The 25,637-nt window shown below is 44.2% G+C and overlaps 1 protein-coding gene across 1 annotated transcript in view; it reads left to right on the forward strand.

Moving 5' to 3' along the window:
• Window positions 1–740: 740 nt before the first annotated feature.
• Window positions 741–25,637, forward strand: part of LOC144784090 (uncharacterized) — a 42,328-nt gene continuing 17,431 nt past the window's right edge. The window contains exons 1-2 of the mRNA XM_078662773.1: window positions 741–1,086; window positions 22,212–22,344. Coding sequence (XP_078518899.1) covers window positions 741–1,086; window positions 22,212–22,344 — 479 coding nt within the window. The remainder of the gene's footprint in view (window positions 1,087–22,211; window positions 22,345–25,637) is intronic.

A 25,637-nucleotide genomic window follows, 5' to 3' on the forward strand; every position in this document is an offset into this window, starting at 1 on the left:
CTTTTGAACAGCTTCAGCCCCCTTATTAACAAGGACACTGACTCTGCTGCTGCAGGCCTTTTTAACATAATTTCGGGGGCTGTAGACATCTTAGCCCCCGTCAAGCCTCACTATTCTGCCAGGAAGAGTCCCTCTGCACCTTGGTACTCCGACAGACTTAGAGGACTGAGACAGGGTTGCAGAAAGCAGGAGAGGCTCTGGCGCGCCAATCTGAGCTCTGCTGAGAATAAATGTCATCATAAACTCCTTCTGAAAGAATATAAATTGGCTATCATCGAAGAAAAAAAGTCCTATTTTCTTAACTTGACCACTTCCTTGTGTTCCTCCAGGGAGCTTTTCAAGATCATTGATTCCCTCTGGACTCCTCAGAAGGTGAACGCTATAGTAGAATCTCAGGAGCTCTGTAATAAGATCTCTACTTTTTTCTATATGAAAATCGCGGATATCCACAGCTCCCTGGAGCTCCTCAATCAAGGACTCACTCAGGGGTCAGACTCCTCCTTCCCTTTGGTACCGGTTAATGCAGTGTCGGACCGTGTTGCCCCAGCCCGAGTCTGCTCACTTTTCCTCTCCTTACCCTTGATGAGTCAAATCATCTCCTTGACAGGATCAAATCGGGTTCTCCTTTGGACCCCTGCCCGCTGAAAATTCTAAAAAGCTGCAGGGAGGTGATCTTGCCCCCTCTTCTAGAGGTGATCAACCTTGCTATTACTGAAGCGGTTTTCCCTCTTCCCTGGAAGATGGCGGTGGTTAAGCAGCTTTTGAAAACAGCCTCCCTGGACTTTGGGGTCTTGAAAAACTTCCGACCCATTTCCTTGCTTCCGGCCCATGCTAAAATTCTGGAAGTCCACCTTAACCAACATCTTACCACCTTTCTGGACGACTCGAACCTTTTGGATACCTCACAGCACGGTTTTCGAAGAGCCCACAGTACCGAATCAGCTTTGACTGTGGTTGTTAACAACATCCGTGGGAAGGTGAACATGGTCCAGATCACCTTGCTGGTGTTACTAGACCTGACGGCGGCCTTCGACACCCTTTCCCCCTCAATCCTGGTTTCCAGGCTTGGGGAGATGGGTATCGGGGGTACTGCCCTCAAACTCTTAGCCTCCTTTCTCCATCAAAGGGAGCAGAGAGTTAAACTGGGTGATTTCCTGTCGCCTCCCACCCCTGTGCAGTGTAGGGTCCCCCAAGGGTCTTCTTTAAGCCCGACCCTTTTTAATATCTTCTTGGCCCCACTTGCCGGGGTGGTGAGATCCTACGGGTTCGAGGTTCTATCTTATGCCGATGACACCCAAATGATGGTCTCCCTCACCCAGTCGGTAAAAGACTCTGCCCTCAATTTTAAAACCTGTATGGAGGCAGTTTCCCGCTGGATGGTACAAAACTTCCTAAAACTTAACGGTGAAAAGACCGAAGTTTTGATTTTTGGGGACGGACAGGATATTTGGTCCAAGGATTGGTGGTCGGACTCCCTCTGGGACTGTCCGCTTCCCTCCCATTCGGCAAGAAACCTGGGGGGTGCTGATTGATACTTCCCTTTCATTTGATCTCCAGGTTAGTAGGACAGTGTCCACTTCCTGTGGGATCATTAGGATCCTCAAAAAGATAGGTTCCTATCTTTCCTTTGAGACGAGGAAGCAGGCGACAGTAGCACTGGTCTCATCGAGACTGGACTACTGTAATGCGTTATACGTGGGCATGAATAAGAGCGCTGTCCATCGACTACAGATGGTCCAGAATGCGGCGGCCAGGTTGGTGCTCAAACTTCCCAGACTCTCCTCAGCTTCCTTGGCCAGGAAAGATCTGCACTGGTTGCCTATTCAGGCCAGGATTTCGTTTAAGCTTCTCTGCCTAGCCCATGGGGCCATTTATGGCTCGGGGTCAGAGGGCATTAGGTCTCTTCTTGTTCCCTATCTCCCCAGTAGAGCTCTTAGGTCCTCCACTAAAAATCTTCTTCAAGTGCCAAGATTTGCCAAGGCCAGATGGGGGGGAAGGCCTTCTCCGCTCTGGCTCCGAAGCTTTGGAATGCCCTTCCGCCCCATCTGGTTGGTCAACCTTCGCTGACACTTTTTCGTAAAGAGCTAAAAACCTGGCTCTTCCGAGAGGCTTATTCCTAAATCATGTACCCGGCTGTTTGAGACCTATGATTTCTATCTCTGATTTGTCAGGTGCCTTGATGCCCTTGGGCTAAGTTGCGCGTTAAAAATTTCATTTCATTCATTCATTCATTCCTACGGTTGGTGATTGTGTCATACCCAACCTAAACCGCAGACATTCTGTAATTCTGGACGCTCATAAAGGCATGGACTCTGCTCACACTGGTGTTATGGCTACTGTTTCTCTTTTACAACACTATTGGTGGGGCGGTTTATACCAGATGACTCTTAAATATGTTCTTTGTTGTAATTTACGTCAACAAATTAAAACTTCCACTGTGTCTCATCCACCACAAACTCATCTCTTTATTTCTAATCATCCTCTTGACTGTATTTACCTCAATCATTGTGGTCCTTTGCCATCTGACACTGCCTTTAAGTATGTCTTGGTTGCAGTGGATTCTTGCACTAGGTTCCTCTGGGTTCGGCCGCAGCAGTCTGCTGACGCTCGCACTGTTATAAAGGATTTGCATGTCTTTGTCAGGATTTATGCCTCTGGCACTTTCCATTCTGACCAAGGTCTGGCACTTGCCTCTAAGGCTTACTATGTTTCAATGAAGTCTATGGGAGTGCAGGTGCATTTCTCGTCTCCATATCGGCCTGAGGGCAATTCTGTTGTGGAGCGGAGGAACCATGACTTAAATCAATGTTTAATAGCAAAGGTACTAGGTTCAGGCCGTAGTTGGTTAACTAATCTCTATGGGGTTCAACGTGCTCTTAATAATCTCCTGAGAAGATCTCTAGGTGGGCGGACCCGGTACGAAATATTGTTTAGTATCAAGATGTTTGTTCCAGTCCTTGATGGTCTATACGTTGTGGCGGTGGCCGCAACATTAGACGTAGATAACCACTGTGCTGTCTTACAGGATCAACAAAAGTATTGTGATCCACTAGGAAGATCACATTTGCCATCGGCTAACCCCGATGAAGCTGCAGTTCTGATTCCTGTTACCAGCTGGCTCCCTAAAGTAGGTGATCTGGTTTGTGAAAGAGTAGCCATCAAGAAAGAATTCAGCCCTTCTTTCCATGCTTCTGTACTGGTTCTTGGCCTCCGGGCTACCCGAACTGTGATTCTGCCTACTCTACCTGGTTGCAAAGATAATCGCTTAATTTCCTTTGACCATGTCAAGTTACACCATATGGCCGATACTGAATAGTATGCCTAGCGGTGTACCAGTACGGGATATTCCTTTACTGCCTGTGCTATCCAGTTTTTCTGATTCTCCCAGGCTGCTGGAGGGAGATGTTGAGCCTTCAGTTCACCTGGTGTCTGTTTTACCTTCCACACTCTCCACACTGGATATCGTTTATTCTGATCCACTTCTTAAGTCCTCTATGGGAATACCAGCCTCAAATTCAAATCCGGCTTCACTGCCTCCGTTGTTTCAGCTGAGTTCATCTGGTTACTATATCGATCAAGACAATTTTTCCTCGGATAATTCTTCGCAGTCTTCTGTTTTATCTACACCACCAGCAAGGATCTGTGTGCCCATATCCTGGTTTAAATGTACTTATCAGGTTCTGCAATGGATGGATGTCTGGATTGTGTTTTCCATGGTATTTCTGTTCATGTGGATTCAATTTGTGACCGTTTTTTTCTTTTGATTAACAGTCACTATCCACCGGAACATTCTCTAGCAGGACTTGTTGACAGTTTGCTGGCCCCATATTCATCCTCGCATAAAATGAAAAGAGACCAGTCCCTTGAGAACATTTCAGCAGTTCCTGTCACTGATGGAATTGTCTGGGGTAAAGAACCATTCAATGTCTTTGGTTCTACGGAGACCTTACAGATTCCTTATGTATTCTGTGGGTGATGTCATAATACCTGGGGTACAATCAAAAGATTGGGATGAAAAGGCTGTTAATTCCATGTTTTCCGAATAGCAATATTACACTGTTTTTGATACGGAGGACTTATATTTGAATTCTGCTAACTATGCCAAATTATTCTTTTATCAGCATTATGGTCTTCACTTTCTGAATAGATCAAATGGTCAGCATTCACACTTTAACTATACTCAATGGCAACATTGCCCAACTAGGTCTCAAGGTAGTTCTAACACTAAAAAATGAAGTACACCTATTTTTCCAGTCATAATCTTTCGGATCCCATATCATACTATTTTTATTGATTTCCAATGTTTCGAAAAAGTATATGCTCACTCAAACTAAGTTTGTTTATGCATCTCATTTTATTGAAAACGTAGCATTAAATGGATTATTGGGCAAAAAACATCGATTTGAAATTGGTATGGGGCACTGAGTCCTGGCAGGTCCAAGGTATTGAATCTTTATTCCATGCATGTTGGATACCTGCTCAAATTGTTTTTCTAAATGACACAGTACAACAGTCAACTTGTCTGGGATTGGCTTAGATTAAGGAATTGAATACTCCTGCTATTTCTTCCTTGGCCCTGTGTGACAATTGGCAATATTATACCAATTATACTCCAGACCAACTAAATAGTGTGATACAAAATGGTACTTTTAACTCCACTGCTATATCCCTGTTTGGATGGTCATTTTGAGCTCTAAACAAGAATGTTTGTCATTCTAGCTTCATGAACACTACCTCAGGGTTTACATTAAATTGACCTGATGCACGTTACCCACATTCCAACACTGTTCCAACTAATTCTATGGGTAAATTGTGTCAACAATGGTTTGAACAATCCACATTGTTTGCCGTGACACAGCATCTTTCTCTCCTATTGGATGACATAAATCTCTCTGATTTCCATTTAGGTCCCAAATCCCCTCATAGCAAACGATTTGTATATGCTGCATGAAATGAATTTTGGAAATTGTCACAAATCAAAGCTGCTGTGCGTTTACGTCAAATAGATCAAGACAATTTGAACAAAGTGCTTGCTGTTGTTGACAACAGCATTAATATGTCATCTAATATTTACACGTTAGATAACATTGTATTGTCTGTAATCAATATTGTACAGTGTCTACCTTGTATCGTGGTCAACATCAACTTAGATCAATTATGCAATTTGGTTGGACACTACAGACAGTTAAAAATGAGTGTATACTTTGGCATTACCTGAATTGTAGTGCGTTGTTCCTACCCTTCAATTTAACCCATAAATAACAGTTGATGGCTATGAAAGATGCGAGTTATACCAAGCTACATATACAAAAACTTGAACATCTTCCCTTCACTATAGCGGAAACTAACTCAGCGGTTTTGTTGTTACACAGGATTATTTTGTTGCCTACTCAATTTTTCAATTTACTGCCTGTATGAAACACTACCCTATAGGTAGATATGAACCCCTTGGAAGCAGTTACATTCATGAATTAAGGTCCCTGCTTTTTACATATCGGTGTCAACGGGCTGAGAGAGACGTTTTTCTAACAGGGGAAGTGAGCGATTCTACTGCTGGTCATTCTCTTGTTGGCCAGCAAATAAAAATCCACTGCACCTTTAAAGTGTCTGCCCCTAATTTGACTTGTTATTTGAAAGGAACTCCGCTTCCCGATATTATTCCCACCTTCACCTTGCTTTCAAATAGCAGTTATCTTGTTCTTAATAATCATGCCTGCTGCGGTCTGTGGGCAGGAATATGGGAAACAACCATTACAACGCAGTCATTACAACGCACTACCTTTACAAAGCAGCTTTTACAATGGCACTGCTTTTACATCGTATGCCATTACATCGTATGCCATTACAACGCATTCCATTACAATGCATTATAAGGTAAGTAATGGGGATTTTTTAGTATAAGGGTGGGTATGGGTTTTGGGGTACATGGGGATAGTATTTTTACCCCTACACTATCCAACACTTACCCTACTGTTGCACTCACTGGAGTGGGAATAGTAATGTTTACCCCTACACTATCCAACACTTACCCTACGGTTGCACTCACTGGAGTGGGAATAGTAATTTTTACCCCTACACTATACAACACTTACCCCACTGTTGCCCCAAAAGTATTATGCATTGTAATTGTATGCGTTATAATAGTATGCGTTGTAATGGTATACGTTGTAGTGGTAGTTTCTAAAAATGTGTTGTAATGGCATGACTTGTAAAATCATGCGTTGTAATGGTAGTTATTATTTAAAAACCATGTTGTAAATGCATGCGTCGTAATTGTTTGCGTTGTAACGTCTTATGTTCAGGAATACTGTATTTGGTGTCTGTTTCCCACTTAGTTACTTATTGCAACAACGTCCTGTTTCCCCCTCCACATGGGAGTGTAGATAGTTTGTTGTGGCCTTCCATTCCAACCCTGAAAACAGATTTCAGTAAGCTAAGCAAACTCAAAGCGCTATTGTTTCAACAAGAAGTGGCTCTCAATTCCGCTCGTGAGAACTTTGAATTGCAGGAGGCTGGAACGTACAGTGCAATTCAATCATTACTAAACACAAATCTCCTCCTTCATTTTAGGGAATTGATTTATCAAATATTTAATATGTCTGATACCACGGGCCTAGCACACTTTTTTAAACTTGTGGGCTCTGGTCTTGTGACTTCTTTTCAAACTATTTTCGGAGTAATTCCAGCTTTTATACACTCCATTTTTTCCAGCGTATTTGGTGGGTTTCCCGCTGCTGCTCTTCTTGATCTGCGGCATTGTTGTGCTGTTCCTTTTGTTACGCAATGGCTGCTTCGTCTGTGATCCTACCCGGACAGGCATCCCTGCAGCTGTACCGTTAATGAATGCTACAATTTTTTGGAATGGTGCCTCTAGATGCTCTGAATGCCAAATTTTGTTAAGCCTTCCAATATGTTTCTTAACCTGTGTGCAACAGGTGGTTCGTTGTATCCGTTGCCCCTTTCAGTGGGCCCTGGATGTCTGCCAGGCCACCCCATCTCAGGCTGCCCTGGATTTTGAACTGTTAATGGGTCCCTTAGTGGCCCATAACCAGAACTGCTTCTTGGGTATGTGGCTTGTATACAACCCAGCGTTGGGGCCACTGGCCGGAGGTAGTCCCTGTGCAAATGCACAGCATCTCCTAGATCTCAGTTTCATCTAAGTTCACACTGGTTCCCCATGGATGGTACAATCGACAACTGGAAACAAGGAGCATGTGTGATCTTTTGTGCTGCTCAATTGGATGGCAGTTCTCGCCAATTTGTGATCAGTGTGGCATGTATCGCATGCAGGGCACGAGTAGGGGGTACACGCGAGTGGACGGCGTCCACCCACTTTTTTCACAGGGTGGACGCCGTCCACCCTGCCAAGAAGTTGGGCCCCACTGAAAACAATGCTGAAGTCGTCCCGGTGTAATTTCCAAACACCGGGACACTTCCAGCAGCGCCTGCACGTTGTTATCTGCTTTCGATCTGCAACAACATTCAGGCGGGGACGGGCTCACTTATTTAAGACACCTGCTGGGCCCATAACAAAGGCTGAATTTGAGGGGTCATCAGGCCTCCTTTTGTTAGAGTCTCCTGGCTGGCAGCAGTCAGGAGCCTCACACCTGGAAGCAAATGCAGCAGAGGGGAAACAAAGGCTCACACCTTGTTGGCACTTCACACATACTTAAGAGAGGAAGCTTTTCACTTTGTTTAGGCTATGTTTAGGAGATATGCATGCACTGTAAGAACATCAGATGTGTTGATCTTTCCCAGTATTTGCACAAAATAAATAGCATTTACATAGCGCATACTACCCCTGAGGAAACTTTGTAATAATGTAAATATCACCATTTTTTCTTTTAAAGCACTATGGGTAGTGGAAACTTACGAGGGACAACATTGGTTTATGTGAAGCTTACAAAAGTGGGAATCATCTGCCTAAATCAGGAGGGTTTGCAAGTATACTCGAAATGTGCTCAAATGTACTCATGATAGACCTGCTAAACATATATGTGAGGGCTTAAGATCTGATGTCACTTCTTGTGATGCCACTTCCTGTGATGTCACGCGCTGTGATGTCACACGCCTTGATGCCACTTGCATACTGATTGATTAGGTTAGCCCCCCACTTATTTTTTTAGAACTTGTGCCCTGATTGCGTGTCAGTAGCTAGCTATACTGGGACAGGACCAGAGCATATGCTGAAGGTCAGCTATGAGAGCCCGGCATATAGGGCAGGTGAGACCGGCCCTGGGGAACATACAGTTTAGTCAGGAGGGCATGAGATATGCCCTGTGCAACACCATATATTGAATCTTTTTAAAACACGCATTTTGTGGTACAATCTGGGGAGGACTCCATGGCTCTGTACTATTCAGTATCATGTAAAGGTAGTGCCAAATCCTTCTCCCTTCCAACCTAAATCCCCTTCAACTTTGGGATGTACTGGAAGTGTTATGGGCTCTGGCCTTCTTTATTACCAGTATGGTAGGAGGGGGCTTGAGAGAGGGACAGAGGGGAAGTTTTGTTTTATATATATTGCTAGGCCACGTGGTTCCTTGGCAGAGGTTAGACGCCACAGAGTAAGTAATGGTACAAGGAAATTGGTTGAGGAGGTAATGGAAATATAAAAGTGCTGGCACTCACTATCCAAAGTACCTGTTTGCTCATAAGAAATGCCAGTATTCTGTCATTAAATGTATTGAAGCAGTGCTGAGAAGTGCAGGTACTCTCCCTTTAAAATGTAAGCAGTACAGGTACACAGTACCAAACAGTACCTGCCTATTGAAAGCATTGAGTTTGAGAACGCACGGCTGCCAGTAGACGCGAGTTTTTCAGCAAACAGTGGGCCGCAGATTTATATTCGGTGCCTTTTTTTCAAGTTTGGCTACTGCATTCGCACCACAGCGGTGGTCTCAAACCACGTAGGGGCTTATTTACAAGCTCCTTGCGCCACTTTCCCGTCATTTTTAACATGGGTAAAGTGACGTAGGGGTGGCGCAAGGAGCTTGTAAATAAGCCCCGTCGTTCTCAAACATCGATACCTGTGAAGTACTTTCTCTAACACATGCTTCGGGTGATAGGCCACGACAGAGGCGACTCCTGTACCTTGTGGAACAAATAAACGTCCAAACCAACATTTTTAAGAAGAATGCCACAGAACACGCAAATATCCCGCGTTAATACCCGTCCTCGGCAAAGATCCGTAGCCCACCCCTCAAAAGTGACCAAGTGGCCTGCATTGCCGATTTTTTCAGTAGTTCAATAAGAGTTTATTATTTTAAAACAGGAAAGGCTTACCATCGGAGCTTCATATTTAGTGTAAACGAAACTAGCGCGATTTTAGATTTGGGGTCTCTTAAACGTCAATAACAATTATTAAACGAAAAACATGAGGGCTGTGTTTAAATAACCAAAAAAGAAGGGACCATTTCCTTCAGAGGTGTCAAGAATACAATAAAATAAGGCAACAATGCCTGCGTTTTAATTGAACCTCCTAGCGAAAAAAGTAAGACCTTTGATAAACTCAATTCAGAGACCGGTTCAAGGATAATTCGCTTTCAAATATAAATGAGCACAAACACATTCCAAGGATGTGTGAACCTTTAAACGCCGTGTACAAATTAAGCCCGAGATAACACGTAGAGGCGGCTGAATTCGAGGAGGTGGTTACTCCTCTCCCACCTTTACCTATCCCCGAAGAAATGCAAACACCGGCTGGCCGAAATCCCTCCGCCCCGCTCGACTAACAACAACCCGCTTCCGCTGCCCCTCCCCGTTCCCAGAGCGCCAGAAACAAAGAGCGCTGGCCCTTTAAGCGCACGGCTTCACCTTGCAGCCCAGCCCCCTCCCCGTTTAATTTCATTAAAACGGCCCATGAATATTTCTATTCAACCTAAAATGAAATATGAAGCCATTTAGGCTCTGGCTGCACCAATCACCGAGATTTATGACTTTTCTTCATCACATCAAGAGCTGGGGAAAAATGAATTTTCCTCACCCAGGAAGGAAATAAAACCCTGGGCCGCTCTCATTTCCAGAAAGCTGTTAATTTGCCCGCGTGGTAATTACTTTCACAATTAACTAAAATACAAATCACCTTGACAAATTGGGCTAGTTTATATATTAATTAGTCAGTTTAAATGTATTCATTATAAAAAGACAATTTAAGGGGACCTTGGGTGTCTGTTTTATTGCAATAAATTACTGTTAGGAAATGGGTGCAATAAAACACCTTAATATTTAAGGATATTGTATCAGGAGGATTAAGCCTTGTTGACAGCTTCACTTTCCAATTAGCAGAGAATTACAGGTGTGGGGTCTCCCTAAAGTGGGTGCAATAATGACTGTTTAAGGCTCCAGATATGTAATATGTGCGCCGTTATAGAAGATGCTCTATTAGTGTGAAAGATATGTGCGTTCTTGTGTGAGTGTATTTATTTTAGTAATTGCGGGCATAGCGACGTGTTGCCATAAAGGTAACAGGTGGGCGTTATTGTATATGCTGTGTCACTTGCATAGGGTATTAAGGGATTGTGTGAAACATGTGTACATTGTTGTACATGGTGTGCAGATTGTTTCCATTATAACACGGTCGATTGAAAATGGAGAGGCATTATTGTACACGGCGTGTTTATTCTATATAATATGATCTATGACCGAAGGAAAATGTGTGCATTATTGTACACGCTTTGTGCATTTCTATTGGGTTGTGCTTTATTATTTATGGTCTGTTTATACGGTGTTGGTGGTATGAAAAGACTGTATATAATTGGGCACGGTGTGTTGATTGCATGCACCATGGCATGATGGTGCAAAGTCAGTATGCATTATTATTGTACACAGCGGCCTGATTCACTGCGCTTTTTTTTCTGTGAGAAGTTGCAGCCTACCTCTGATTTACTCCTGAATTTTTAGGAGTAAGTCATACCTGCTTTTCGAATAAAGTTGTGTGAGTTGGGTTTATCCTAAAGAGTGCATACAGTATTGTGGGAGATGATTTATCGCTGTGCACAGTGTGGACGTTATTGTGAACGTTGAATATATATTACTAGTTTAAGCTGGGTTTTTGTGTTTTTGGTTGTGCACCACTGTGTGACAGTGCGCGTGCCTCGCAGCGCAAGTATGAGGGGTGCGAAATGACGGGAGGTGTGCATTGTTTTGTCTGAGGCACCGACATGACTGTTGATGATGTGTGCATTTAAGAGTGGGTAACATGTATGCATTCTTTGGCATTTGATTACTGCGTGCGATAAAGGTAATTATTTTCAGGATTTCCTTATTATCTGCATTATCGGCAGATAATATCACAATATTCGAAAACAAAAGTATGGAATTACTGTACTCAACAATTGATTATTTTTGGACCATATTAGAGTAATTGGGTATAATCTCTAAATATAGATAAAATACGCATGCGTAATCCGTAAAGATATGCAGCAATTCACACCTGTTGGAGTGCGATCCTTGGAATTGAAAACCTGAGGTTCCGTGGCGATTTTACTCGTGTTCATAACCGTGTCGTAAATACATAATTTTGGTAGCAGTGAACCGCAAATGATCCATTTAGTATATCCTGGTGTTTTCGCTATGCTACGAGCAAGAGCACTCCTGTTACCAACACATTTGTGATTTACCCATGGCATCCATCTTAGATCACGGAAGCCATTTTGTTTTCCTTGCCCTTACATAGTCAATGGACACGCAATGATCTCTTTCTTATTAAAGGACACGTAGGCTTTAACCGGCGATTCACCTTGCTAGTGACACGTGCACCTTAGGCCAGCAACACTGTAGCAGCATGACCCGGCAAGAACTGCCTCCCCAGCCTGAGGCCAGTCCTGCTATACTGGTTCCTGTGTTCGTTGGCCTGATCATGATTAGGCGGCCGAAGCTGGTAACCGTGCCCATTTACGACCCACAAACATTTCTTATCCTGTCTTTCTATCTTCCACACCTGGCTCTGCTCCTTTCCTTCTGGGCCTTTATTAGGGGGAGGTAACGAAATTTACGATGAGGCGGTCCGGGTCTTGAATGAAGAATTGACATGGGAGTATGATGGACTAGTGGGAACCCCTCATTCGTAATGTTTTGACATCAGATACTGTTGACGATTCCTGTGCAACGCCAAATATTTATTGTTTAAGACACGAATGTTTAGAACTGTGGTAACATGTAAAGAATTTGCCTGAAGCCCAATATTTAGTATATAAGGAGCAATCCTCTTTGTACAAATCGAACAGGCTCCTAGATACTGCCCATGTGTAGTTTCTGTGACTTCTGTGTCCCTGCAGTAATAAACCTTTGGTCTTTGACGCCACCATCGAGAAGCCCGTGTTTCTGTTTGTTTGTGTACCAAGACAGGTTGAACTCCGGGGTCTTCGGGTGTTGTCCCTGACACCTCTGGACGGAACCAAAAAGTCCAGAACTCCAATTGGCGCCCAACGTGGGGCGACGTCATTCGGTACCGGTCCAAAAGCCTGAAGAGTTCGAGGAGCTTCGTGTGAAGATTTCAGAGGGAGGCGCCCCACTTCATCGATCCCGGCATATCGCAAAAGTGGCCCCGACGTCCTCTTCCACGAGGGTTCCCGTTCAGACGGCTGCAGTGCTCCGTTGCCTTGACCGTCGCCCTGTCTTGGACCCGAGGTGCAGTCCTCAGTACGGCGAAACGTGACGGGTTTCTCCTTGGTGACGTCTTCAGTGCCTCAGTTAAGTATTCAGTGGTTGCTAGTTAAATATTTTGTGAGGATTGCTCCTGTTTGGATAATCCTTTTAGTTCTCAGTTCAGTTCAGTTCTGTAAGATTATCACTGGTTATTCTGGTTACGATAATCATTCTGTTCAGTTCAGGTATCGATACATTTGTCAGTTCTGGTAGGCCTAAGTTCGTGGTTCGAGTGCGCATCTTTTCTGTTTGTGTCTTGTTTGTCTTGTGTTCCGGATTATAAAATGGTAAGTCGGAAAAATTGTATGTTGTCTTGTTTTAGTTGCAACAGTGATTCCCGGTTGGAGGACTCGTGTTTGGTTCCTCCGATTGGAACTCCCCTTTATGATCTATATTGCAAATTTGGTGTGGGCCCTATCTCTTATAATGAGGTATGGATCCGCTACACAGAGAAAGACGGTGTCCTTAGTTGGCCACTACATGGTAGTTTTGAACCTGAAGTTCTCGATAATCTAGAAAGAAGGTTGTTTAAGAAGAAAGCCCGGCCGGCAATGTTTGATTCTTTCCGTTATTGGCGAAAAGAATCTAAACAGAGAGAAATTAAAAAGTTGAAGAAAGAACAGAAAGAGCAAGAGTTGACTTTAGAACAGTCTGCTAGGCAGCTGCAACTCAACGAGTCTGAGAAAGCGATGGAGGTGGCCGATAGAGAGCGTAATTTAGCGATAGACAAGTGCTATCCTGCTTTGCCATCGAGTACGGCTAAGACAGTAGAGGACCCTGAAAAGGATCCCCTGTTGTCTTACTTGTTACGATCACCCCCACCGTATGCACAGGGTGCTACGGCTCCACCTATACCGAATGTTCAATTACCGGTTGCTGGACAACCTGGTGTCCCTGTTCCCGCTCCCCTGAATCTAGTTCCTGTACCTCCTGTGGTCAATATTAATGTTCCTTCGACAACCCCTCTTCTAGGGTTGCCGGCTTCTTTTCCTATGCCTGTGTCACTCACACCTGCCACTTCACAAGCTATTTTGCCTGCTACTCCTACTGTTCCTGATCTATCTGTTCCAACTGCTACTCTATTCACTGCCTCTGTTAATATTATGACTCCGCTTTCTGTTCGTCGAAGAATCACTGATTCTGTCTCTAATATTCTATCTCCCTTCTATAAAACTCTGATTAAGACTCCTACCTCTGACTCTGTGCAGAGACGTAGTCAGCTTCCCAGTACTGAAGAAAGAGGAATACTAGATTCCACTGCCCTTAGATGGGTTTCGAAAGTTGGAAGATATAATGTACAAAATGTATTAGATACATTTATGCAATGGAACGAACCGACACAACGATATGTGTTCGATGAAATGTGTTTCCTTCTACGTGAGGAATTGGAAGAGGATGACCCTGAACCAAATTTAGGAGAATTAATTAATGTTCAGAAAGAGTTTGCTACAGGTATGATAGTTGGTCAAAATATAAAAGAAGCGATGGAACTAATTTTAAGTTATAGATCCGACTCATCCCTTCGTTCACCAAGAGAATTAGAGAAACGTAGTACGAAACGAAATCGTCAATATCCAATGAGAGAGGTTCCACCAATTTGGCGTGAAGCTGTGCAAGCTAATGCAAACCTTGGTATTGCAGCCGCTCCGGCCCAATTCCAGAGAGTATGGATACATATTCCATGGAAACGAGCTGAAGTGTTAGCAGTAAAACAGGCCTTGCCAGATCCGCGTAAAAATCCTGCAGGGTACTACAAAGAGTTGGCTCAAACAGTTGACGCTTGTGTATTGAATCTTGCTGACATAGATCTGCTATTTGGTAACGTAGTACCGCAACCAATTTGGGCTAAAATTCGTAAAGAGAATCATCCAGTTGCCCTAGGTGGTGACTGGGCAGCTATAACTGCAGAGGATGGTCAACAAATAGGTGGTTCCAAACCTGAACCTTTAATTGCTAACCTGCCTGGTAGAATAATCGATTTAATGAAAACCTTAATGCCTGCATTACGCGTTAACTGGGATAAATTGTCCGCATGCAAACAAAAGAAAGACGAAAGCGTCTCCGACTTTTTCACAAGATTCGAAGAGACTTTCGTAGATCATAGTGGTCAGGATATGAGCACAGAAGGGGGCCAGAGATTATTTGTTGATAAATTTGTGCACAATCTGTTGCCAGAACTTAGTGGTAAATTAAAGAATTCTGAAAGTGCGTGGGCTGTCTCTACGACTGCGCAAATACTTGCGACTGCTCAGTACTACGAAAATAGGGATAAAGAAGAGAAGGAAAAATCAGATAAAAAGACGAAAGATTTAAAAACTAAAGTACTTTTACAGCAAGCTTATCCGCCTCGCATGAATCAAACTAATATGCAGCAAGGGTCATATCAAAGAACGGATTATAATTTTCAAAGGCCACAATACCAATGGAATCAATGTGCTTATTGCAAAAAGGAAGGTCATTACAAAAGTGATTGTCCAGTTCGGGCGCAAAATAATGATGCGGCCGCTCAGAGAGGTCGTGGTAGTTCTATGCAAAACTCTAGAGGTCGAGGACGAGGTGCTATGCCTCCACAGACAAGTGATCGCCCCTCTAATTATTTCGACCAGCGTAATGGACAATCTGCCCAACAGAATAGGTCTCCACAGTATCATGTTGAAGACTATTATGAAACTAGTGAGGAAGTTCAGCAAAGTGAATACTAGGACAGCCATGGACAAAGAGAGGGAGTAGTATCAGTTCCAGTAGATCAGAGTGGGCCTTATGTCGCAGTAGCAACATCAGGTATAGTCGAACCGTTTCTGTTGGATACTGGTGCAGCAAAAAGTTCTATCATACATGCGAAACTCCCTGGCGCACCTTTGTCTGGCTCAACAAACGTTTCAGTAGGTTTTTCGGGCGCCCCTGTTCACAACCCTGTTTCTGGTCCTTTGTCTATTTCAGTTGGACCCCGTCAATTGAAAGCACCCCTGATTTTGACAACAGGTTGTAATGAAAATCTGCTTGGTTTAGACTTGTTAAAACGCCTGTACGCGACATTGTACTGTTCTCCAACAGGAGTACAGCTTACGTTGGGTAAAAGAATAATCTCTCCGATGTACTTGTCGATGGATGCGCTCCCACCAGAGCTGCGTTCACTCCCTGATACTCTTTGGGCGACTGGTCCTAATGATGTAGGCCTATTGGAAATTCCACCCTATGTAGTAACTTTGAAAGCAAATGTCAAACTTCCACGAATTCCACAATACAGAATCTCTAGTGAAGGTGAGCGTGCGCTCCTACTGATAGTACAAGACCTGATCAAGAAAGATGTTGTAGAAGAGACTAGAGGTAATGTCTGTAATAGTCCTGTACTGCCTATTTTGAAACGAACTGACCCTACAAAGCCTCCAGTATATAGGTTCGTAATTGATCTTAGAGAGGTTAATAAAATTGTGATCCCACAGTTTCCTGTGGTTCCAGACATTACTGCATTGTTAACGTTGATTCCTGCTACAGCAGCATGGTTTTCGGTTGTCGACTTGAAAAATGCCTTTTTCAGCATTCCGATAGCCGAGGAAAGCAGAGATATCTTCGGTTTCTCTCTAGGAGGACGAAGTTTTAGATTTAAACGCGCTCCACAAGGTTATTGTGAAAGCCCATCCATTTACAGTCAAGCATTAAAAAGCCAGTTAGATTCCTTCGTACTTCCTCGTGGTTCTGCTTTAGTACAGTATGTCGATGATCTTCTAGTGGCTGCCGATGACAAGGAAACTTGCAAAACAGCTACGATTTCTTTATTGCATCACTTGTCAGATTTGAATCACAAGGTGTCACCTTCAAAAATGCAATACTGCTGCCAAGAAGTGACCTACCTAGGTCATCTCTTGTCAAAGGAGGGAAGGAAGTTGACCCCAGAGAGAATAAAAGCAATTACACAGATGAATGTTCCTAGCACGCAGAGAGAAGTACGTGCCTTTTTAGGTATTACCTCATATTGTAGGCAATGGATCCCAAATTTTTCTCTTCTAGCAAAACCATTGGTAGCCTTGACTGGGAAAGGTGTCCCGAGTCCGGTACCATGGTCTGCTGAATGTCAGCAGAGTTTTTCTGAGTTACGGAATGCACTGTGTTCAGCACCTGTATTGGGTACACCCGACTACAGTAAGCCATTTACGCTCTATGTCCACGAGAGAGAAGGTTGTGCATTGAGTGTTTTGACGCAGAAATTCGGTGATAAACAACGCCCTTGTGCGTATTTTTCATCAACGTTAGATCCGGTAGCCAGAGCATTGCCTAGCTGCTTGAGAGCTACAGTCGCAGCTGCAGCCTCCATTCGACAATCTGCTGGTTTAGTAATGAACAACATGTTAGTAGTTATGGTTCCGCATGCTGTGGATACACTCATGAACCGAACCAAGACGCAACACCTTACCAGTGCTAGATTATCAGGTTATGAACTGACACTGTTAGCTAGTCATATTCAGATCAAAAGATGCAATGTATTGAATCCAGCAACATTGTTGCCGACTAGTCAAGAGTCGAGTGATTCCGAACCACACGACTGTTGTTTCAAAACTGAGGAAGAAACAAAAGGACGAATCGATCTGAAGGACACTCCATTAACAGAACCAGATGGCACGTTGTATGTTGACGGGTCTTGCTTCAAATTGGAGAATGGTGATGTGACTGCTGCTTATGCAGTAACAACTTTGAGTACGATTGTGGAGACTGCAAGAGTGAGTCAGAATTCTGCCCAGGCTGCAGAATTGATCGCGCTAACAAGAGCGTGCGTTTTAGCTAAGGGAAAGAGAGTGAATGTGTTCACAGATAGTCAGTACGCGTTCGGCGTGGCCCATAGTTTTGGTCGTTTGTGGAAAGAAAGAGGTTTCATTACGTCCCATGGGACTAAGATTCAACATGGTCAGCTAGTTAATGACTTGTTGGAATCTCTAACCTTACCGACTGAAGTTGCGATTGTGAAATGCAGTGCTCATAAAGCAATCACGGATAATGTTGGTCGTGGAAATGCTTTTGCTGATGAGATCGCAAAACAGACAGCTAGAAATATGATGAGTAGAATGTATGTTGCAACGTCTGCAAGATGGATTTCTGAGTCTGGAATGTGTGAAGACACAGTGGAAAGCGTGAAGGAAATTCAGAAAGAGGCGACTGAGGAGGAAAAACTTGCATGGAAAGAGAGCACGGGTAAATTGGACTCGAGTGGGTGTTGGATTGACTTGTCGGAACAACAGCGTTGGATGTTGCCTGATGCGTATGTGCTTGCAGTAGTGACGATGGCACATGGAACAGCGCACATCAGTTCAAAAGGGATTTGTAAGATGTTGGCTCCGGTCTGGAAGAATGACGGGATTAGTAAGTGTGCAGAGAGAGTGGTGAGAAATTGTATGGTATGCTTGATGCATAATCCTGGCAAGGGAATCCCCACACCTGCAGGTCATTTCGCTCCTCCTTCCTGCCCCTTTGAAGTGATCCAGCTAGACTTCATTCACATGGATCGTTGTAATAACCTGAAATACGTCCTAGTGGTAGTTTGTGCTTTCTCCAGATGGATCGAAGCATACCCACTGAAGGACAATACTGCCTTATCCACTGCCAAAATTCTTCTTAAAGAATACTTCCCCAGATACGGAATGCCACGGATTGTATGGTCAGACAACGGAAGTGAGTTCGTAGGGAAAGTTATGCAGAGTGTGTGTGCCGGCCTAGGGATTAGACAGAAATTTCATAGTGCGAATCATCCCCAGTCCGCGGGTTTAGTCGAGGGTTACAATGGCACCCTTAAACTGAAACTCGCTAAGATACAAGCATCCACGGGTTTGTCCTGGCCAGACGCATTGCCTTTGGCTTTGCTATCAACAAGAGCAACTGTACATTCTAGAGTAGGGCTTAGTCCCTACGAAATAGTTTTCGGTCGTCCTGCAAATGTTTGCGGGGTACCTAGACCGAAAGAATTTAAACAGCTGGAATACCCAATGTTAATTGATTACCTTTTCGACTTGACTGCTAAATTGAGTCTTATTCACCAACAGGTTTTCGATGCATTGCCAAAGCCACCGGAGAGTCCAGGCCATCAACTGAAACCGGGTGATCAGGTGGTCATCCGAAATTTTGCAAGAACGAAAAATCTTCAGCCCAGATTTATTGGCCCGTTCCAAGTCCTGCTAGCAACGAGAACTGCTATTCGTGTGGCCGGAAGAAGAAATTGGATCCATACAACACACGCTAAACGTGTGCCTCTGCCACTTCCTTACGACAACTGGGTAAAGAAAGGAATCGGTGCCTCTGAAACGGAACAAGTCCCCAGGTTCATACCTTTCAGCGATGCAGAACTGATCACGGATTCACCAAATTCTGACTCTCCTCCTGAAACTGCTCTTTTGAACCCTGAACATTTGCTTTCTGCACCAAAAGAACATTTGTCATCTGCGAACGTCAACATTGCAACGTCAGCTGAAAATACATTGTTCCCAGATCAGACAGCTCCTGCAAAACTGAGATACAACTTACGTTCCCGCAATATGGACAAATAAAGCAGGAAACTGCCTATTTTCAGATTTGAATTTGCTATACATTGCCTCCAGCCAGGAAGTTTGCTAATACCATGTATTGTTTCTTTTTGTTTTAAAAATTGCCTTGCCGTCTGGGTAGCCGTAGGGTCGTGGCTGTGTGCCTAGTTGAATCTGCAGGGGTCTGACACAAGGTCGATCTTTCTGTTAGTTCTGGGAACTCCCAGGGCTGATAGAGGCATTTTCATCTACGTACACATCATCAGTGGTCGCGAACGGTCGTAGAAGATGGAGCTTCCTGAGCTACAACGAGAAAATGTAATTTATGCTCGCAGAAATAGACTGAACAGAATACTACACAGCAAATGCTTTCTAATGCAATGTGCAGTTACATTTTTAATTGTTTTAATAACGCTGGTGGGTGGAATCGTCTTTGGTGTACATTTGATTTCTATGCCAGTAACTACAGTACCTTCCCTTGATCCTGCTACTTCTACGGTTTCTTCTATGCATTCTTTTCACTCATTTCCTGAACACGAACAAGCTCGACGCTCAGAATTTATGAACAATACATTTGTACAGCTCTTGCATCAACACCAACTGATAGTTAATACTACAGACTGCTGGGTGTGTGGTTTGATACCTCACACTATGGATAAAGGCATTCCCTATCTAGTCTTGCCTTTTAGCTATAATGGATCATTTCAGGCCTTTCAGACCATTTTTTCATATGCCCTTGAGACCTATCCTCCGCGTCCACCACGGTCCACTAAATACAACTCAGCCAACAAAGCTTTAGTCCAGGGAATTATTGATATGATTAAAGACGTCAATAATACTCCGTCTTATCCTAGAGATGAATTGCTGGTGTATTTGACTTGGAACTCTACAGAGTACCGCCTTGGTTTGGGAGAAAGCAAGCGTAAAAGCTCCACTTCAGTTTGGGTCGTGCCTCACCGAGGTCAGGTCTGTTTGCAAGGAAATGGGAGAAATCCGAGAGCTCAGCTAGGGAGCAGTGAGTGCGTTGAGACTTACGTATTTCCGTCTGACTCCTCCCCTGCCTTTCTGACTGCTAGGGGTACCTACTTCATTTGTCAGGACAGAGCATATACATGGCTGCCTGCTGACTTTTCAGGTTCATGTTATATTGCTCGATTGTTACCTCCGACATACACTGCTTCTTCAGATTATCACAAAACCAGAGTAGCAAGAGGTGTCTTCAGCAAGGAAGATACCGCTGGTCAAGAAGCTGGAGACTTCTTCAAAGGTTTTCTTCCGTTTTGGGGGCCTATGGCCAATAGTAGAAATCTACGTCAACTAACACGAGTAGTTGAATCTACTATTACAGAAACTGCTGGTGCCCTTAGTAACTTAACAGCTGAGCTTCAGGCGGATCGTCTCATGACGTTGCAGAACCGTATGGTTCTAGACGTAATACTTGCAGATCGAGGTGGGGTATGCAGAATGATCCAATCGAGCTGCTGTGTCTTTATTCCAAATAATGCTCCAACAGTCTATGAAGCAATCTCTAAGCTACATAAGATTTCCGACTCCATACACGTAGACAAGGGAAACTGGTCCTTCATGGAGTGGTTTTGGACTCTGGTATCAGCGTGGGGATGGAAGGTTCTGATGGTCATTGGTGTCATCCTAGTATTTCTGTTCTCATGCTGTCTTATTATCCAATGCGGTCCCGCTCTGTGTAGCCTCTGTGCTGCAACCTGTTTCAGAAAACCACCTGCATTTGGAGAAAAAGCACGAGACAGGATGATGACGCAACAACATGTCACTGACCTAATGAGCATAGAATTAGACTCTGACTCTGATATAGACTAAGTAATTGCCTACGTAAGGGCAAAAGGAGGGTCTGAGGTTCCGTGGCGATTTTACTCGTGTTCATAACCGTGTCGTAAATACATAATTTTGGTAGCAGTGAACCGCAAATGATCCATTTAGTATATCCTGGTGTTTTCGCTATGCTACGAGCAAGAGCACTCCTGTTACCAACACATTTGTGATTTACCCATGGCATCCATCTTAGATCACGGAAGCCATTTTGTTTTCCTTGCCCTTACATAGTCAATGGACACGCAATGATCTCTTTCTTATTAAAGGACACGTAGGCTTTAACCGGCGATTCACCTTGCTAGTGACACGTGCACCTTAGGCCAGCAACACTGTAGCAGCATGACCCGGCAAGAACTGCCTCCCCAGCCTGAGGCCAGTCCTGCTATACTGGTTCCTGTGTTCGTTGGCCTGATCATGATTAGGCGGCCGAAGCTGGTAACCGTGCCCATTTACGACCCACAAACATTTCTTATCCTGTCTTTCTATCTTCCACACCTGGCTCTGCTCCTTTCCTTCTGGGCCTTTATTAGGGGGAGGTAACGAAATTTACGATGAGGCGGTCCGGGTCTTGAATGAAGAATTGACATGGGAGTATGATGGACTAGTGGGAACCCCTCATTCGTAATGTTTTGACATCAGATACTGTTGACGATTCCTGTGCAACGCCAAATATTTATTGTTTAAGACACGAATGTTTAGAACTGTGGTAACATGTAAAGAATTTGCCTGAAGCCCAATATTTAGTATATAAGGAGCAATCCTCTTTGTACAAATCGAACAGGCTCCTAGATACTGCCCATGTGTAGTTTCTGTGACTTCTGTGTCCCTGCAGTAATAAACCTTTGGTCTTTGACGCCACCATCGAGAAGCCCGTGTTTCTGTTTGTTTGTGTACCAAGACAGGTTGAACTCCGGGGTCTTCGGGTGTTGTCCCTGACACCTCTGGACGGAACCAAAAAGTCCAGAACTCCAAACCGTCGTGCCTCACCCTAGGCCTACCCGTTAACTCCACCCCACGCCCCACCCCCATCAACTAACTCGAGTCAAACCCTAAAAGGCAACTGTCAGAACCCATTTCGGTGACCACGAGGCAAGCAAGGGCTATTGGGGCAAAACCATGGGGTCTGAGATTGTTTGCATCGTGGGGTCCGCCATACGATGGCACTGCAAACAGGGCCAAGTACAACCCTTTATGCATTTGACTCTCAAGGTAGCAAGGCTGAGAAGTCACATGCTTCTCAGGAAGTGAATGTGGGGAGGCTCAAGTTCAGAGCTGGAACAATATACCGGGTCGACCCAATAACCATGAGAACCAGGGTAATAATACCATATCAAAAACTAAGGTAAACTTCTGGGGAAACTCCAAGTGGTCATGAATGATGCAGCGAGGCTGATCTATAAATTGCCTCGAAGAGCGCATGCCACCCCCCTGTTGCATCAGTTGCACTGGTTACCTATTAAACAAAGGGTAAGCTTCAAGGGTCTGTGCATTGCACATAAATCCCTGTTTAGTGAATCACCCAAATACATTAAAGATCGCTTGCAGCCCAATGAGCCTGGACATCACCTTCGTTCATCATAGGCTAGCCTTCTTGCTTGCCCTCGCTTCAATAGGGCCACTTTTGGAGGCCGGTCCTTTTCAGTCTCCATCCCCCAGATTTGGAACAAGCTACTGGATGGTATGCGTAAGGAAGCCAAGATTGCTTCTGTTCCGGAGGAGACTCAAGACGATGCTTTACACGGAGGCGTTTGGCCATGCTTACACGGTTCCATGTTGAGTTCAGCCGCGTGAAAGAACTAGGGTCTGTCTGATCCATGATGCAGCGCTTAGAGACCTTTGGTGATTAGCGCTTTATAAATGCAACTTAACATTAACATTAACAGTTCAAAGCTTGACAATGAAGAGACCCAATAAAGCAGATTTCCAGCCCAGTGCTTATCTTTGCAAGAAAGAAAGTACTCTGATCACACAGTGGCACTCAATACTACACACTGCAATAATCAAATGAATTTAGTATCTCTAGATGCTACTTTGCCAGGGCATGCACTTATCCTGCTCCCTCTTTACTCACTGCCCCAGGTTCTCTTCCCTGGTTTTGGGTTCCCCCCTCTCTCTCTCTAGGGGTAAACACAAGTAACATGAATATAGCACAATTGCTGTTAAGCCACCCCAATGCACTCATGTATTCAATCTTAAGTCTCCGACTCCTTTCTTTGGATTAGTCAGTCTCAGCAGGGTCAATCTCATGCCGCCCGTTGCTGGGATGGTGCACCCATAGACTTGTGACAGCAGCAGTCAACCGGCAGGCTTTTATGAAGTTCATTCGACCGGGATGCAGTCCCAAATACTAGTGAGCCCCCTTGGCTTCTTCACAGTCGCATTAAGATCAGCAGTCCTGAGATGTCACAGTCTTGCTTCGCCCATTGGTAGTATAGTTCTTTGGGGCCCTCGTTGTTGCTATCACGCCACGCCGAGGCCAGTTGCACCACAGGTGTAGCCCACAACAGGTCTTCAACTTTAGGGTAGTTTTTGCCCTGCACAGACATGTCACAGATTCTGCAAATGCAGCCATGCAGGGGTCAATCAGGAATTTAGCAGATGCAACCTTGCATGGCCAATTATGGATATAGCAGATGAAGCCCACAAGGCTGATTTGCAACATGAAATCACAGACCTACCTGACTTTTGCAATGACGCTATCACGGTTGTTTCCTGGGACCTTTGGGAGAGCTGCAACCACCCGAGTCCTCTCAAATCATTCTCCAACAGTCTGCCTCATCTATGCCCACAGCCACCTGGGATGAACTGGACCGAACTATTTCCTGGCCAGTCTACGCTCCTTCACTCTCTCCAAGCAGGTAGAGAGGGTTCTATATGCTTTAGGGAGGTGCACTACACCTAACTACACCAGCAAGAGGTCCAAACTTCAGGTAATGTCTGTTCACCTCTGGAAGACTTGCCATCAGGCTGACACCAGCCCGTGTTGCACAGCAGCCCTCTGAGTATACATGTCTGCTGTTTGGGGGCACTGTCCTCACGTTCCATCTTATGAAAAGGCCAGGCCAGGCCAGGGGCATCCAAAATGGATTCCGCTCTCCTCTAATATTCTGGTTTGCTCACATACCATGCATGTACCACAAACGCCACACACACCAAAACACTAAAACACATACTTTGGATGTTAGCTCAAGACACTGGGTAAGCACACAGAAGCAGAGCTTTACACAACTGGCCCAGTAGACATCCCTTCCAGCGATCCAGATAGAAAGGCCTGGTCACACTAATGATATTTAAGACACGTTATACTGCCCCTACCCCTCTGTATGCTAAACCCTATGACAGGGGAAATAGCCCTCTGTCTCCAATGAGGGAACTCTTGATGTGCCTCTCCAAGTCACAGGAGACATCTAGGGCCTCTCACTGTGAGTATCAGACCTAGACCTCTGCACTGATACTATATTAGCAAGACTCCAGGGCAAAAATAGAAAGTCAGGATATCAGATACACACAGTCTGGCACTCAGGGCAGATAAATACACCTGTTTACCATGAAGGGGGTCCTTCTGACCCCAACAACAACCCAGCTCAGTAAAATTTATATGAGAATGTAGGCGCTATTGTTTCACCAGTGACGAGTCTATTAAACAATAACACCTAAACTCTGTAGCTACATATCTTCAAAAGGAAAGGAGTATCATAAAACCTCCATCAGAACAAATAGCCTGCAAGGCCACTCACAGAATGGCCAGTGAGCAGAGTAACAATATATAGAATAGAGCCACCCAATAATCCCACCGGGACTGGGTAATATCAGATAGATAAGCTAAATGTCCAGGTAGGAGTCATTCACAAAAACCACTTTATATTTATCAATGTCACATGAGTGATCCCACAAATCAATAGAGTGACCAGAGGGTTTATATCAAAAATATATTCACTTTATTTTTGATTATGCAATTTAGATTTTTTCTATGCACGGAAAAAGTATCAAAAACTGGCAACAGACAGACTAACATAACATGTAAACTAAATGCTAGTCTACATACACCTACAGCAAAATGTGTGGCTACGTACTCTAAACCACAACAAAGTAAATAATTACACATAGAAATTCACAAATCAATTTGCACAGTGAATTATACAGTGTATTGCATGTCAGGTGTTAAGCGTCGACGTTTCGGTCCATGCTGGTCAAGTAGATCCGTCGGACCATCTTCAGGACAAAGACGTTGCACAGCAATGTCTAGTATAAACACAACAATAACAATAATAAACCCTGAGGCACATGGAGACCAATATCCAGCTTAGCACAGACCAACACAAAAAACCAACAAAGTGAAGCCCAATAGCATGTTAACTACTAAAAAACTACTAAAAACCACACCAACTAGAACATTCAACCCATGCAGCCAGTGAGCATGCGGGTTCAGTACTACAAGAGGTGGTATAATTGTGTGACTAATATTCCACATCTCGCCAAATGCGTGTAATCTTCAGTGAAAAACACACCAGGTGAAAGAATAAAAGAATAAAAGGGGGGTATCTATAACTGTAAACTTAGTATCCCGAGGTCTGAGTAATACTCACGAGAAATAAAACGCCACTCAGGTCGTTCTATATATGAATTAAAAACAAA

The sequence above is a fragment of the Lissotriton helveticus genome, chromosome 10, assembly GCF_964261635.1.
Source record: "Lissotriton helveticus chromosome 10, aLisHel1.1, whole genome shotgun sequence".
Taxonomy (NCBI): domain Eukaryota; kingdom Metazoa; phylum Chordata; class Amphibia; order Caudata; family Salamandridae; genus Lissotriton; species Lissotriton helveticus.